The 15,362-nt window shown below is 44.0% G+C and overlaps 1 protein-coding gene across 1 annotated transcript; it reads left to right on the forward strand.

Annotated features, from left to right (window-relative positions):
- Nucleotides 1-4,009: 4,009 nt before the first annotated feature.
- On the forward strand, nucleotides 4,010-15,105 carry TKTL1 (transketolase like 1). Its single transcript, XM_075260038.1, has 14 exons — nucleotides 4,010-4,200; nucleotides 7,382-7,499; nucleotides 10,360-10,473; nucleotides 11,439-11,536; nucleotides 11,618-11,809; nucleotides 11,899-12,026; nucleotides 12,109-12,302; nucleotides 12,402-12,566; nucleotides 12,730-12,886; nucleotides 12,968-13,098; nucleotides 13,402-13,485; nucleotides 13,578-13,674; nucleotides 14,149-14,268; nucleotides 14,713-15,105. Exons 1-14 carry the CDS (start codon nucleotides 4,094-4,096, stop codon nucleotides 14,883-14,885), a joined length of 1,878 nt encoding a protein of 625 aa, XP_075116139.1. The 5' UTR covers nucleotides 4,010-4,093; the 3' UTR covers nucleotides 14,886-15,105.
- The last annotated feature ends 257 nt before the right edge of the window (nucleotides 15,106-15,362 follow it).

Below are 15,362 nucleotides of genomic sequence, written 5' to 3' on the forward strand. Positions count from 1 at the left end.
CCCCAATGTGTTACTCTGTATATCTGCATGTGTGTAATATTGGAGCTTGTCTTGTGTAGTTTGTGTTGTCAGTGTAGCGTACAGGACTAGATATGTGCATGACTATTTATATCCTTATTTAAAGGCCTATTCTGACATATGACTTGCATAGCAGTTATGCAATGGGTGAATTGCGCGGTGAAGGGAGCTCCACTGGTCATAGAAGTCCTAGGCACCTGGTGCTTGCATTTCAGTTGTTGCTTGAAGCTTTGCAAAAGCAGCTGCGTATTCGGGCCTTGATCTTTATTTTATTGACTGAGAAATGTTATATGTGCACTGCATGGTGGTATTATTTGGACATTATATGGCACAGCATGTTTGGCCATGGGAAAAGATGGCTTTCATAGAAGGGCACCATCCAACCTAAGGCTGGCCCTAGAGAGATCTACTTTCACCCTAGATATCAAGCACAAGTCATTGAGTGGGATTCATCAAGACGAGCGTATTGTATGCCAGGCTTTTTGATCCTGGCACCATAGGAGGATTATTCTGATTTCTGGTGAAGCCCAGACCTCTTCCTAAACCAGGTGTATCCTATGCTGAGCCATACGTACACTGATATCTATGCTAGCTCACAACTTATTTGTGCTCTACGTCAATGATGATTTTTGGAAATGCCATTGAAATGTTGCAGACCTGAAGTTTATGACTTTATTATGCAACAAAAGTGCCATAAATCTGCCCCATTATATAGAGATGATCACGGCTCTCCTTCATGCATGGACCCTGTGTGTCATAGGACTGTGATACGCTGTATACTCCCCTATAAGCTATGCTTGTAGAGGCACAGTATGGGCCCATATGATTCTATGGTCACTGTATTATGGATCAGTATAATGTGCCATTTACATAAGGCCTTAGTATAGTATACAATATATAAAATACATCTAGACTTTTTTACTTTCCTCTTCGGCATGAAAACGACCAAACTTCTGAACTAGTCTTGTAGAATGTTATATTTATAGATCTAATGTCCTAGTTATATCAACATACAATTCATGTATATGAACATTTTCTTGGCTGCTAAATAAAGTTGTATTCAGAAAAACCTATTGCTATCTATTATTATACTGCATGTTGTCATTGGCCCCCGAGCCTTTAGAAGGGGTATTACACATTGACTATATTGGCCACCTGGATAAAGCTGAGTGGAACCAACATGAGGCAAAGTGATGGAGTGCTTTCCTAGTGATCTGTATGTGTCACATTGGTAGACTTGCCCATTGGGAATATATCTATTTAAAGGGGTTGGTCCATGAACATCCTTTATCACCTTTCCATAAAATAGGGGATACGTGTTCCTAAGTGTTGGGGGTCCTACCACTAGGACCCCCAACCAATCCTGAGAATGGGATTTCTTGAGTCTCTGGTGTGAATGGAGTGACCACCTCTCCATTTAATTCAATGGGACTGAAATATCTATCCACCAGTCCTATAGAAGTGTATGGAGAGATGGTCAGGCATTTGCACTATTGCTCTATTCATGCTCCCGGACCCATGTTCTCATGGCCACTGGGGTTCCAACTGTTAGACCCTCAGTGGTTACACATTTATCTGCCCCTAAAATCAACTCCATGAAAGGGCGCAATGTGTTTTTTTTCTTGTTTTGACATTGTAAGATATGGAGAAGACATGGTAGTAGGTTTGGCCACATCAACATACATGAAAGGGACAAGCATGGAGGTGGTGGTGTCATGTTTTGGGAAGGACACATCATGCTTGATTCACATATTCCCTTGCCACCAGCTACTGGTTCTTCGGCCCTCTGTGATCAGCGGTAATGGCCATGGACTCCTTTGTGTGGCTGTTCCTCTGTAGTGGATGATATATGATCTTGTTAAGGAAAACCCAACATGTGAAATATCCAGTTCAATTTATGGGCAACATGTTATACAACAGGAGGAGTCGAGCTAATTGCTTGATCAGAGCTTAGGAGTCCGGTGGGCGGTGCTATCCGGTGACTGACGGCTATATCTATATACACACTCATATAGGAAGTTAGCAGTTTTCTAGTGTAGGTGCTTTATTCTCTGGCTCATGTACTGGATCTAGTAACATTGTACGGGCCATTAGAGGATTCTCCGGTGGGCCCAGGCTCTAACACATAAAGGACCAGCAAAGGACACCCAAATTTGAAGGGTACTATGGTTTATTTCCCAGGGTTTTTTGGACATTGGGCCCCAGAAACAACAGAATCAGCAAAATCAAGGTACACATAATGCCTGAAATCTGTAAATGAATAATACAAAGGAACCTCAGTCCAACACTAGTAAGGGCTATACAGTAATAGGATACAAATATTTATTTACTTTGACTGACCACTTTCCTTTTGCCCCCTCCCTTTTGTAGAGGCACCAACAACAAGTGCCATAGGAATTGCATGGCTTTGTTATGACTGTCCGGGATGACTGGCAGATCCATCAGTGTAGTACAGTATGTGTTATGGGAGACACCCCTGGATACCGGCCAGAGGTCTCACTTGTGTGCACAGGAATGCTCAACAACTGCCAACTATGCCGGGCACTCCCAACTCGCACATAGTGACAATCTTGGCATTTGATAAATGAAATATAATATTGGAGGCATCAGACGGAGCAGCAGCATTCTCCCGACTTGGCAATATCAAACATGAATGGGTAAGAGAGAGAGTTGTAACACTCTGGGCATCCAGTGCCAACATGTCATCCTCAACTTGTTCTATATAAACTATCAGCTGTAGATTCCTAATGCACCTGTACATAGAAGGGTATACTGTTCTGTATACAGGACACAGATGTATACAGGAGCCACTATCATATATACGAACAGCTATATAGAGATGACACAGTAGAGAAAATCCAGCAGGAGTGACTTGTGTATGGAGGCTTTCCCTGACAGATGACAATTCAAGGGAAAGAAGAATCGGACATATTGAGATTCATCACCCAATCCTCGTGTCCTCTATGGAGGTACGCCGCAGTCAGAGGTGTCTGATTCCTATTCTTTCTCTCCATTGCAGGCTCTGCTGAATTATATTTATACCTACATACACATATCTACTTATAATATATACAGGGCACAGAGCTGTATGGAATATATACTGTATATATATATATATATATATATATATACAGGACCAGAGGCATAACTTGAAGCTCCTGGGCAACACAAAATCTGCACTGGGGCCTGTACTTACATTGTGTCATTTAGAATAGTGTTAGGATCAGTGCACACAGAGTTTATTGGCGCTGATTTTGACGCTGCCTTAAAATCCACCTGCAAAAGTTGCTTCCATTGACTTCAATAGGAACCGCTCGCTTTTTTCCCCCCGCTAGCTAGTAGCAGAAAAAAGAAGCGAAACGCCCTGTCTTGCCACTGATTCTGTGGCTGTGTCAGGCTCAAGATACGCTCCTGTTTAGGTCCATTCATTCGGGCCTAATCAGGACCGAATGCCGATTCTGCATCGGCATCCCATTGTGGCTAGCCGCGTGTAACGTTCACACAGCGGAAAAGGTTTCCGCCACTTTTCCATCCGTGTGAATATACCCTTATATCTACGCCCCTGCACAGGGCTGTAAAGAAGGGACTATATATATTTATACAGGGCACAGGGCTGTAAAAGTGATTATATCTATCTACTCACATATCTCTCTCTCTCTATCCATATACACACACATATATATATATATATATATATATATATACACACACACATATATATATATATATATATATATATATATATATATACACACACACAGGGATATATAGAGGTGATTTATATACACATGACAGTATAGAAGTGATTTTATTCATGTATATATACACACACAGGGCTGTATAGAAGTGATATATATGTGCATTAGAGGTCATATCTCCTCATCCTATAGTGTGTGCAGGGGCCGGGGTATGGGCTGAGGATGGGCTGAGCACGTGTCCCCCTCCTCACAGCTGAGCTCATTTCCTCCAGGGGCTGGAGGGGGCGGCCCTGTATAAGTCCGGCCCTGTGGTGTGAGGCAGTGAGCGCTGCACAGGTTACAGGACAAGTCTTCTCATCACCATCCTCTTCCTCAGCATGGACACCTACCAGAAGCCCGAGGACAAGGACCTGCAGGCCCTCAGAGACGTCGCCAACTGGCTTAGGATCCACTCCATCCGGGCAACATGCGCCTCCAACTCCGGGTGAGCGCTCCTCTGTTTTCGGGGTGTCCTGTGTATATGTAGGACTCCCCCTCCTGCACACGTGGTGTGAGCTATATGTCATTGTTATACTTGTATACTCTGTCCTGTCACACCTACGTGTCATATACATTGTGTGCCCACCACGTGTGGGGTTAAAGCCCCCCGCCCCATGTGAGCTGTCACCACGTGGTGGTCCCTGACATCTGTCCTGACAGCCTGACCCCACCTGGAGAAGGGATGTGTAAAGGGTTAATGTGTGCAGGCCTCTGGACATGCTGCAGGAAGTGGTGAAGGAGCTGCCCCTTCTTAAAGGGGAACTCCACTTATTGTCAGGAGGTGATGAAGCAGCTGTGGCCCTTCCCTGGCTGTGAAGTTCTATAGTTGGTGATGCCTGTTTTATCTGCGGGGCCTGATCCATTCAGTGTCATTGTGCCTGTTAGCCCTCTCCTTGTATGTTGTGCATTTACCCTAATGGTATACGTCCTGCCCCCAGGATAGGATGGAAGTGTCTGATATGAGGGGTGGGACTGTCTGCCAGGAGCCCTCAGTGATCTGATGAATGGAAGTCTCGTGTATCCTTGTCTATGAACTTAAAGGGATTCTGTCCTTAATTGTCAGATCGCTGAGACCCCGAAGCCTGCTATCCCCCCTCAGTGTGCATAAAGTACCAATATGCATATCCTTATACGCTGCACCGCTTCACTTCTACGGAGTTTATGGGACTGCAAATCTCTGAAGGCTTCATAGAAGTGAATGAAGCTCTGGTGGGGAATACACACTGGCACATCGAGGCTGTATAGGGGCCTTTGTTCTCCTGCACACTGGGGGTTGCCATTGTCTGCAGCCTGCCACTCGTGTTACTAGGGCATAATTGTAGTAATGCATAATTGACACAACCCCTTTAACTTGTGCTGTCTGCCTGGGAGCCTTAGCGTGTGTCTTTCTGATATGGGGATACTAGTATTATGAATAATACATTAGTAGTGGCGGGGCCTTCTACAAACTTTGCATTGTGGCCCAGGAGCTTTGTGTTGCTTTCTTGCCCCTGTCTGAGCAGTACAGAAATCTCTCTCCATTTATCTCTATGGGACTGATGGATCACTGTATTTGGGTTCTCTGCTGCAAGTCTCATATATATATATATATATATATATATATATATATATATATATATATATATATATATATATATATATATATATATATATAATGTCTGCCAACCCCTGATGTCCTACAAAAGACCCCTGTTCTCATGATCGATGGTAAATACATCCTACAGCCTTGATAAATTTGATGCTCTTAATGACTATTCTTAGCCACACCCACTGCATGCTATATAGGGGACAATAATGGTGCAAAATCCCCCTCATTGGAGTGAGCACAGATGCACTGAGCACATGGCTCTACTACTGGCCATGGTGTAGATACCAGGGAGGAAGGGTCCTGCCTTGTAGAGGAGACATTGCACTTGATCAGGATACCTGGGGAGGTGGGTCTGGTATATCCAACCACTTACTAGCCTGTGCTTCTTCCCACCCCCTTAGTCATTGTCCTAGCCTGGTGGGATCTTCTTTCTCCAGCCCACTATACTGTCTGCAGGCTGACACATGTGGGATGGGGGAGGGCTCTAACCTTGAAGTCTGGTGCACTGTCTATAGGCTCTTGTTCAAAAAGTTCAGGGACCTTGTAAAGCACTAACAGGTCTGTGGAAGCAATAGTCTGTCTCCTCCTATCGTGTGATGTGCTGTGGTCAGGAAGGAGTTAAATATTACCCACTGTCCTTGGCTTGTGGATCAGACTAGGGTTGGCACGTCATAGTTTCATAACTGTCCAAACAAACGTGGTCTTGTAGTATTTGGAGGAGAGTGGAGGCTCTGGTGTCATTTCCCTACATATTGGGGGGAGGGTTTCCTAGAATAGACCAATAATCATCAGACATCTCAAAGGTCAGATTGGGGGATCTTGGCTGCCACCCTCTCCGGGGTGCAAGCGAACTGGGGAGGATGGGGTCCCAGTTCTCATTTTCAGTAGATCCCTTCCTGGAATCAAAACTTGAGTTAACCTCTTAAGGATATGTCTGAGTTTGGTGTCTTTCTTTAAGGCCAGATTCTCATGCTTAGTATTGTGAATTAGTGTTTGTAAGGCCCTATTCACATCCGCGTTTCGTATTCCTTTTGGACCGTTTGCTTGGGGACCCCCGAACGGAAAATTATATGCATTAAAAAACAATTACCTGGGAAAACTGTGGACCCCATAGACTATAATGGTTTCTGCTTGAAGCATGCAGAAAGAAGTCCTGCAAGCAGTATGTTTCTTGCATAAACCACATGGACCCCATCATAGTCTATGGAGTCTGCGGGTATCCTTTAGGACTCCTTCTCCTTTATAATGGCACACATGTATGTATATTAGCCTTGCTTCTAGACTGGATTACTAGTATAATACACTGCTATGATTCTGTGTTGCAATGTATTATACTTGTCAGCATTGTGTTATGTTCACATCTGTCAGATACTTTGATAGAAAAATGTCTGCATATAAGGCTCTCATCCAGTTAACTTGCAGGTACCAGACAGACCCTATTATAGTCCATAGGGTAACTCAAGATCTGCTGGTATCTATCTTCAAAGGAACGTTCACACAGTGGAATTTGTGCAAGTTATGAAACTGCTTCAGGGATTTTTCTGCTTGACCAAACTCTGCCAAAGAATCTGCAACAGCCAGGTGGACTTCTTCAAACTTTCTCCCTGCCCTCAAAAGTTCCCTATTAAAATGAGTGTCGGACACAATCCACCTCAAAGTTCAGCAGTGTGACCATACCCTTTTATGCCCCATTCACACGGGGCGCGGTATGGCGCATTTTGGTCCTGATTGTTACGCAGCTTCAGTTTTCAGAGATTGTTACGCAGTTTCCAGAGTAGGCTCAAATGAATGGGTATGAAAGAGTCCTGCAGGTTTCCGTCTCCTGCTCAGTTTTGTGCAGGAAACGGAAACCTGTATGAACGGAGAGCAGGCGCAGATGTGAACGAGCCCTTAGTGGTGGTCGGCTTTCTCTAGATCCATCGTGTATAGGGAAATCGTTTTTAGCTGGATCTCCCCTCTTAATTATCAGCATGTCTTACATTATAGGTGCAGGATATAGTCCTCATAGTAACCATGTAATATGTTCTCCTTGTGACAGGCATCCCACATCCTGCTGCAGTGCTGCCGAAATCTTGTCTGTTCTCTTCTTCAACACCATGAAATACGATGCGGCTGACCCCGGCAACTACAACAATGACCGTTTTGTTCTGTCAAAGGTGAGGCTAGCCGTACCCGCTTCTAATGTTGTGAGCACATGGTGGGGCTGGTAATATCCGAGATCAATAAAATGAGTACGCCAGCAATGTTTTCTTCTATATGCCGGCTCTTCATGACCGGTATCCATAAAGGAGGTCTTGCCATGAACATAACCATATTAAAATTTGTAGTTAAACATTTTTACTAACTATATAAATTTTGCAGAGTTTTAAGATTTTTCTCTAATGAATCTGGATATGACCTTGAATGCAGGAACTTTCTATGGTCTGGTACTTTGTCAGAAACCCAGCCATGATGTCCTTATTGTGGTCAGGTTATCAGGAGGACACTACATGTATGAGAAGATAACCCGGACACAATAAGGACATCATGGCTGGTTATCAGGAGGACACTACATGTATGAGATCTGGGACCAATAAGGACATCAGGGCTGGGTTTCTGACCCTAGTTTGCATTCATGGTCGTATCCATTGGCAACTGAACAAGACATCAGAATGCCGTTACTAAGATGCTTAGAGGAAGTCTTTAAACATTTGCAAAAAATGTTCCGTCTACAAACATGAATATGGTTATGTTCTTGTGAAGAGTCCTTTAATGGCTGATCTTTAGGGTAGTCCATTGGTATCTGTTTGTGGAGGCACCTTGGGCAGTCAGCTATTTAAAGGGGAGGTTCGGGGAACACTGCATTCATACAGCACTGCTTATACTAAAAGTATGGGGCTGTACTTGATATGATGGAGCCCCACAGACAGACTGGTTCAGTTGCAATAAGTCAGGCTCTCACTAATCTTATAATATTGGCATGTCATATTGATAAAAGTGCCATTCCTGAACCTGAGTATGACACTACAGTTTACTTCAATAATGCCGGAGACAAAACAAGGCCGGCTGAGTTAGCCAATTAGTGTAGCTGCATAGGGTAGGTGGTAGCCACTAGTAAGACTACTTCACCTACAACTATAGCACTCCAAATGGGGGAAGTTCAGCAAAGACTGGTTCAGGAACTGCAGCTGAAAGCTGTAATGAAAACTAGCTGAATTTGTCTCTTGCCACAGCTGGGTCTGTCTTGGGATATCTGCAATGGACCCATCTTGTGTGGTTTGCTGGGTTAAGGCCCTCAGGTCAGGTAACCATGTCATCATAGTGTAGGGGAGCTGGGTTTCCTTCATTGTGTATTCAATCATGGCTTTGTCCAGTACTATAAGAGATAAGATAATCCTTTAATAGTCCCACATTGGGGAAATTTCAGCATGTTGCAGCAGCATAGTAATACAGATACAGGATAATACACAGTAATATATTACAGACGTAGACACACATATGCTGAGAAGATATACTAGGAGTCCATAGTAGCTAAGGAAAAACGGAAGAGAAAGAGGAAGACCTCATGGTCCTCGTCATAATCATTAGTTTCCTGTGCGGAGTGTCTTCGCTTGGTCTGATGTAGATTATACAGCCTGGTCGCGGTTGGAAGGAAGGACCTGCGATCGCTCCTTCTCACACTTGGGGTAGAGCAGACGGTCACTTACAGTGCTGCCAAGTCCCATCAAGGTCCCATACATGGGGTGGGATTTGTTCTCCCGCATGGAGGTCACCACAGGCAGTATCCTTCTGTCACCCACCACCTGTACTGGGTCCAGGGAGCTCCCCAGGACAGAGCTGGCCCTCCTGATCAGCCTGTCAAGTCTATTTCTTTCCCTGGTTGATGTACTGCTCCCCCAGCAGGCCACACCAAAAAAGATGGCTGAAGCAACCACCAAGTTGAAGAAGGCCCTAAGAAGTATAGTTTAGCCTAGGGGTAGGCAACCTTTGACACTCCAGCTGTCATTAAACGACAACTCCCAGCATACGTGCTCTGCTGTTCTCAGAAGTGAATGCAGCATGTTACGGACATCAAAAAGGGTCCTCATAATATAGTATGTTGCAGAATTCCAAATTAAATAATTAATAAACAGGCCTGGATGGACTGCAGTCATCCTTTTAGGCCTGGAGACCTGATTAAGACACAGATGGTGGTGTATCAAAGGAGTTCTGATTTATTGTTACAGAGAGGTAGTTTAAATACAATACAGACAAAAGCAGGTTGGACTATTCTAATGACATAAGCTGTGGCACATGACTATTGGATAAGGTCTAATGTAATCTGCATCTCATTATTACTTTCCAAGCTGGGATGACCTTTCTCATGACATCACAGCAAGAGAGATAATGATCACATGCTGGTCTGACGATCAACAGGTTATAGAACCTGTTTCTACACACACCCTCAAAGATGAGACCCTTACCACAAACAGATAAGGATTTATAACCCAACCATCAACATTCCACACGCCTTATCCCCTAAAGGGGTCTCTTAGACTCTAAACAGACATCCTTATAAAGCTTATATAAGAAACAGGTTACAAGATGGCTGACAGAATACAAGATGGAGGATGTGATCCTAACAATGCAGCATGTTGGGAGTTGTAGTTTTACAGCATCTGGAGTGCTGAAGGCTGCTGACCTCTGACATGGCCTACTCGCTTGTATGGACATGAGCTACACAACAGCTCAATATATGCACTGAAGGTGGCGCTGTTACGTCAGAAATGCTTGTAACACAAGTATGAACGCAATCCGCTGCAAGTATCGCCATATTCAAGTCCAAATTAGTACAATTGATATGAGCCAGCTCACAGCACAAAGGAGTTTAATTCCATTATAGGTAAGTTTTCTGCAAAGAGGGGGATAATCTCTGGGCAGCACAAAAGAGAGGAATATAAGCCTGGGACAGGCACCACGCTGGCATCCTTCTCACAAGCGTCTAATGTTCTAATAAAGAATGAGTCAACTGGATCCTAATGGTTTCTCCTCTTTTAGGGTCATGCTGCTCCAATCCTGTATGCTGCTTGGGCAGAGGCTGGTTATATCAAGGAATCTGACCTTCTTAACCTGAGGAAGATAGACTGTGACTTAGAAGGACATCCTACACCGGTATGTGGTCGTACTTCATCCTTGGGTGGAATGTGCATGTTTATTATAGATTGACTCCACATCTGTAGCTGGGGCATCATGTTATGCTGGTATTGGGTGCACAAGCATGGTTACATTACATATTGCCTAAGCAATGTGGAGAAACGTCTTTCAGGATCAATCCCACATAACTATTGTAGCCTGTATCCCCCAGCGTCCTCCATACTTATGTAAATGAATGGAGACAATCTCCTAACATTAAGTAGCTTTTGCCTTTATCTGAAATTAATATGAAAAATGTTAATGGAAGAATTTTATTCTCCAGGGATTAAACCAGTAGCAGCAGCCTGAAACTGATAGGAGGCTGAGCCTGTGTGACTACTTTGAACCAATATGCTAAAATCAGTAGCCAACTGGCACACCATGGTCTAAAACCCCTGCCTCACTGCTGCTGTATACTGACCCAACCACTGTTCCTCTTGCATTGAGATATTAATAGTGGCAGGGATCGGTGACATCGCATAATCCCTGCCAGCACTACTGTAGTAACACATCAGTGCAAAAAAAATAAAAAATCTCCCACCTACTGGGGGCTACTACAGGATAACTTATTCTAAGTGGGGAGGCCAGTTTTGCAGCAGAATGCACTTGGTTAACACTCAGTGATGCACTCTCCTCTATAGGGGACTCAATCCATTTTATTCCAATGACCAGGATTATTGTAGGCCAGCTCCCATCTCATTGTGTCAGAACAGATTAGCAGCCCCCATAGTGGTTAATGCATCTCAGAATACACTTGTATGTTGGCTGAACATTGGGAATACACTTGGTTCTGTGCATGGGGCCTTACTGGACGGTACCACAAAGGGCTGGTGGGGTTAATGGTACACCATATACATAGAAATGCGTTCATCTGACTAGTAGGTATTTTTTTGTGCAGAATTTTTCTTTATGCCACTGTTAAGAAAAAGCTTGTGTTTCTTCAGAAACTGCCTTTTGTGGATGTTGCCACTGGCTCTCTAGGCCAAGGTCTGGGGGCCTCATGTGGCATGGCTTACACCGGGAAGTACTTTGACAAGGCCAGGTAAGGATTGTCTGAAGAAGAACATTTGCCTAAGGAAGTGTCAGACTGATCTCTCTAATATACACTTGTTACCTCCGCCAGTTACCGTGTATACTGTCTGCTGGGTGATGGAGAGTCTTCTGAAGGAGCTGTCTGGGAAGCCATGGCTTTCGCATCTCACTACAAGCTGGATAATCTGGTAGCTATTTTTGATGTTAATCGTCTGGGCCAGAGCGAGGCGGCTCCTCTTCAGCATCAGACTGACATCTACAGGAAAAGATGTGAAGCCTTCGGGTAAGTCTACTCTCAACCAAACACTTACCTGCGCATATCTAGATATATCACAACTTTGTATCATGAATTCTGTACTTTTAAACTTGCAGGTGGAACACCTATATTGTAGATGGTCATGATGTGGAGGAGTTGTGCTGTGCCCTGTGGCAGGCTGCCAATGTGAAGGACAAGCCCACCGCAATCATTGCTAAAACCTTCAAAGGAAAAGGCATTTCTGGTAAGTACCTGGAAGTAATGATCTAGGAGCTGGACCTCCAGGTGGGACATGGCTGTAAATTGAAAATTGTTCGGTTTTCAAGGTGTTGAGAATCAAGATAACTGGCATGGGAAGCCAATGCCTAAAGACAAGGTGGAGTCCATCATCAATGAGATCCAGGGTCAGATTCAGACCAATAAAAAAGTAACCCCGTCCGCTCCAGTAAGAGACGCTCCAGAGGTTAGCATTGCTGACATTAAGATGCCAACCCCACCAAGCTACAAACTTGGGGATAAGGTAAGAAAGCAGATGTGTAACAAATCCTGGTCCTGTCTGGCTGATCTAATGTGTTGTGTGTTTAGGGGGTTCTTGCTTAAACTTGGTTTCCTCTTGCAGATTGCGACCCGCAAAGCATATGGACTGGCTCTTGCAAAACTCGGCCATGCTAACAGTAGAGTTGTCGCCCTTGATGGTGACACCAAAAACTCCACTTTCTCTGAGATCTTCAAGAATGAACATCCTGATCGTTTCATTGAGTGCTTCATTGCTGAGCAGAACATGGTAAGTTCAGATAGCTGTAGATTTGATGGGAGGGTTTTTGCAGTTTTAATGTGACTGTTAAAGTGAAATGACAGATGTCAGTTTTGGCTCTGCAGCGTATGGAACATCTCTCTATAGCTGTATGATGTATTGGCTTCTTGTTGTAATGACTATTCTATTACAGGTCAGTGTGGCTATGGGCTGTGCTACCCGCAATCGTACTGTGGCTTTCGCCAGCACATTTGCAGCATTCCTCAGTAGAGCTTATGATCACATTCGCATGGGGGCCATTTCTCAATCCAACGTGAACCTTTGTGGCTCCCACTGCGGAGTTTCTATTGGTGAGTGTTGCTTTGTCTTGTAGTGCTGTGGTTTTATAACCAGTGACGGTTGTCTTCACATCTCTGTACGTTGTATTCCAGGTGAGGATGGCCCCTCTCAGATGGCTTTGGAAGATCTTGCCATGTTCCGTGCTGTCCCATCTTGTACAATCTTCTACCCCAGTGATGGAGTTTCCACAGAACATGCAGTCACTTTAGCTGCAAATACCCCAGTAAGTGTTAACAACTCCATCTTCACTTCATACGTGTTTGCCTTTGTTTCACGCTCTCTGGTATACAGTAGCGCAATAACCAATATTCAGAATTAGTGAAGTATGTAAAAACCTACTGTAGAATGAATTTTACTTATTGTGTGGACTATATTACAACTGCAAATCCCAGCCAGGGGTCTAATGCATTCCTCATGGGCGCATCATGAATCCCTATAATTCAACTAGTTCAGGTTAAATCTGTAGCTGTCTGAACTGGCCTCTAGTGCATAAATATACCAACAAATTCTTGTCTCTACATTGCAGGGCATTTGTTTCATTCGCACCAGCAGGCCAGATACGGCAATAATCTACTCTCCAGAGGAAAAGTTTGAGATTGGTCATGCCAAGGTAAAATCTTTGTGTAGCACTGTACATGATCTTTCATTGTCAGTACTTCGATGTCTTAAGGTTATTAATTTCTCTCCTCAATCCTTATACAGGTTGTACGTCAAAGTGAAGCAGACAGGGTCACTGTTATTGGTGCTGGTGTCACTTTACATGAGGCTCTGGCAGCAGCAGATGAGCTTGCCAAACAAGGTAACAACTAACTTTTTTGCATTGTCTAGTGTGGGCCCATTAATAGTACTTGCAGCAGGTTACTGGTTGTGTAGGGATACTCAAAACCTGCCAACTGTGCAGACCTTATCCCTTCATGTCGTCTTTACCTAGAAAACTGCATTGTGCTACCTCTTCTGTTTCTGTAAACATGAATGAGTGGGCTGTGCCCCTTAGTACTTCAGACAAAGAATAGTTTTCAGTATATTCACTTTTGTCTAAGTTGCACCAGGGATTGGTCTTACAATGATGCTGGAGGAGCAAAGTTATGAAGCTGATGGCTATTAAAGACTGCTTGTTGTACACACTGGCCATCTTATGTTGCCCCTGTAGCTGTGAAGTCTCTATTGTATAACACTGGTCGATCATTTCTTATGTGTAGTATTGGGTATGTGAGGAGGCCTCTGGTTTACTGGTCACTTGCCTCTGGCTGATGGGGTTTTATTTTGTCTTAAGGTATTAACATCCGTGTGGTTGATCCATTTACCATTAAGCCTTTGGATGCAGCAACTATTATATCCAGCGGTAGGGCGACCGGCGGACATATAATCACTGTTGAGGACCACTACAAAGAAGGTAACGCTCAATGTGAATGCTTGATAAGGAAAGGATCCTTCTCATTTTTCTACCTGTAGCCTAAATACCTGCTGGAGCATATCGACCCTATGGGAAAGGAAGGGGTAATAACAAAATCTGTGTAGTTGAATACTTGCACCCCCCCACCCCCCCAAAAAAAAAAAAAAAAAAAAAAAAGCACACTTGCACGCACACTCTCCTATCAGTAAGAACTGGGAGACAAATAGGAGGCAGTATGCTGATCTGGCTACAGAGGTTAATTCCTAGTCTGTTCTGTTACCATAGATGCATCAGCTTGCACTTCAGTTTTCTGTGCTAAAATATATTCCTATCACCTGAGAACCAGCACCCCATGGAAGCAGACTGCACTGTGTGGGTCCCTCATTGATATCAATAACCTAGTCCTATAACTATCACATAGTAATCTCCCTCTCCTTATTTTAGGTGGTATTGGTGATGCTGTGGCCGCTGCTGTTGCAGGAGAACCCGGGTTCATTGTCCAGAGCCTAGCTGTTAAGGGTGTGCCTCGTAGCGGGAAACCTACAGAGTTGCTGGAATTTTTTGGCATCAGCGCAAAATGTATCGTTGAGGCTGTGAAAACTACATTTGCAAACTAGTCAGTGACCAACCTGCTGTCTTAGAGCAGCTTATTCTGTAACGTACTGATCAGCAGCCTGATGCTAGCGAGTGTACCTGGCCTCCCCATAACATGTCTGCTACCTCAGTGTAACAATTCTGACATTTCCACCCACCATGTGACACTAGCTGGTTTCTAGAGTTCTCTTCCATGATTCCATTTTTGTCTTTGTCCTGTTTTCCACTGCCAAGCACTTAATAAAGAGATCGATCTCAATGCTGTATGTTCTCATGTTGTTGTAAATAGACTGAAGCATAAAATGGATAGTACCAGATATTATGACTGCAAGTAGTGTTCAGTAACTGGGGTTTTATTGACCAGGAAATCTGGGTGGGTAATGGGGACTGCGGCCATATTGCTTGTCTGGTTTGACTGCTTACACTGGTAGAACGTGCTATCAGTTTTAAGAAAGTGTATTGGCTGTGGGAACTAGTGGTTAAACTGAAAGCCAAGATGG

Source organism: Leptodactylus fuscus, chromosome 11 (genome assembly GCF_031893055.1).
Source record: "Leptodactylus fuscus isolate aLepFus1 chromosome 11, aLepFus1.hap2, whole genome shotgun sequence".
Classification (NCBI taxonomy): domain Eukaryota; kingdom Metazoa; phylum Chordata; class Amphibia; order Anura; family Leptodactylidae; genus Leptodactylus; species Leptodactylus fuscus.

Bases quoted from the DNA above. Each gene is read 5' to 3' on its own strand.
- TKTL1 (XM_075260038.1), top strand. From the start codon at position 4,094: ATGGACACCTACCAGAAGCCCGAGGACAAGGACCTGCAGGCCCTCAGA. The intron at 10,474-11,438 runs GTATGTGGTCGT...GTGTTTCTTCAG, and splicing joins TAGAAGGACATCCTACACCG to AAACTGCCTTTTGTGGATGT. The intron at 12,887-12,967 runs GTGAGTGTTGCT...GTTGTATTCCAG, and splicing joins CCACTGCGGAGTTTCTATTG to GTGAGGATGGCCCCTCTCAG.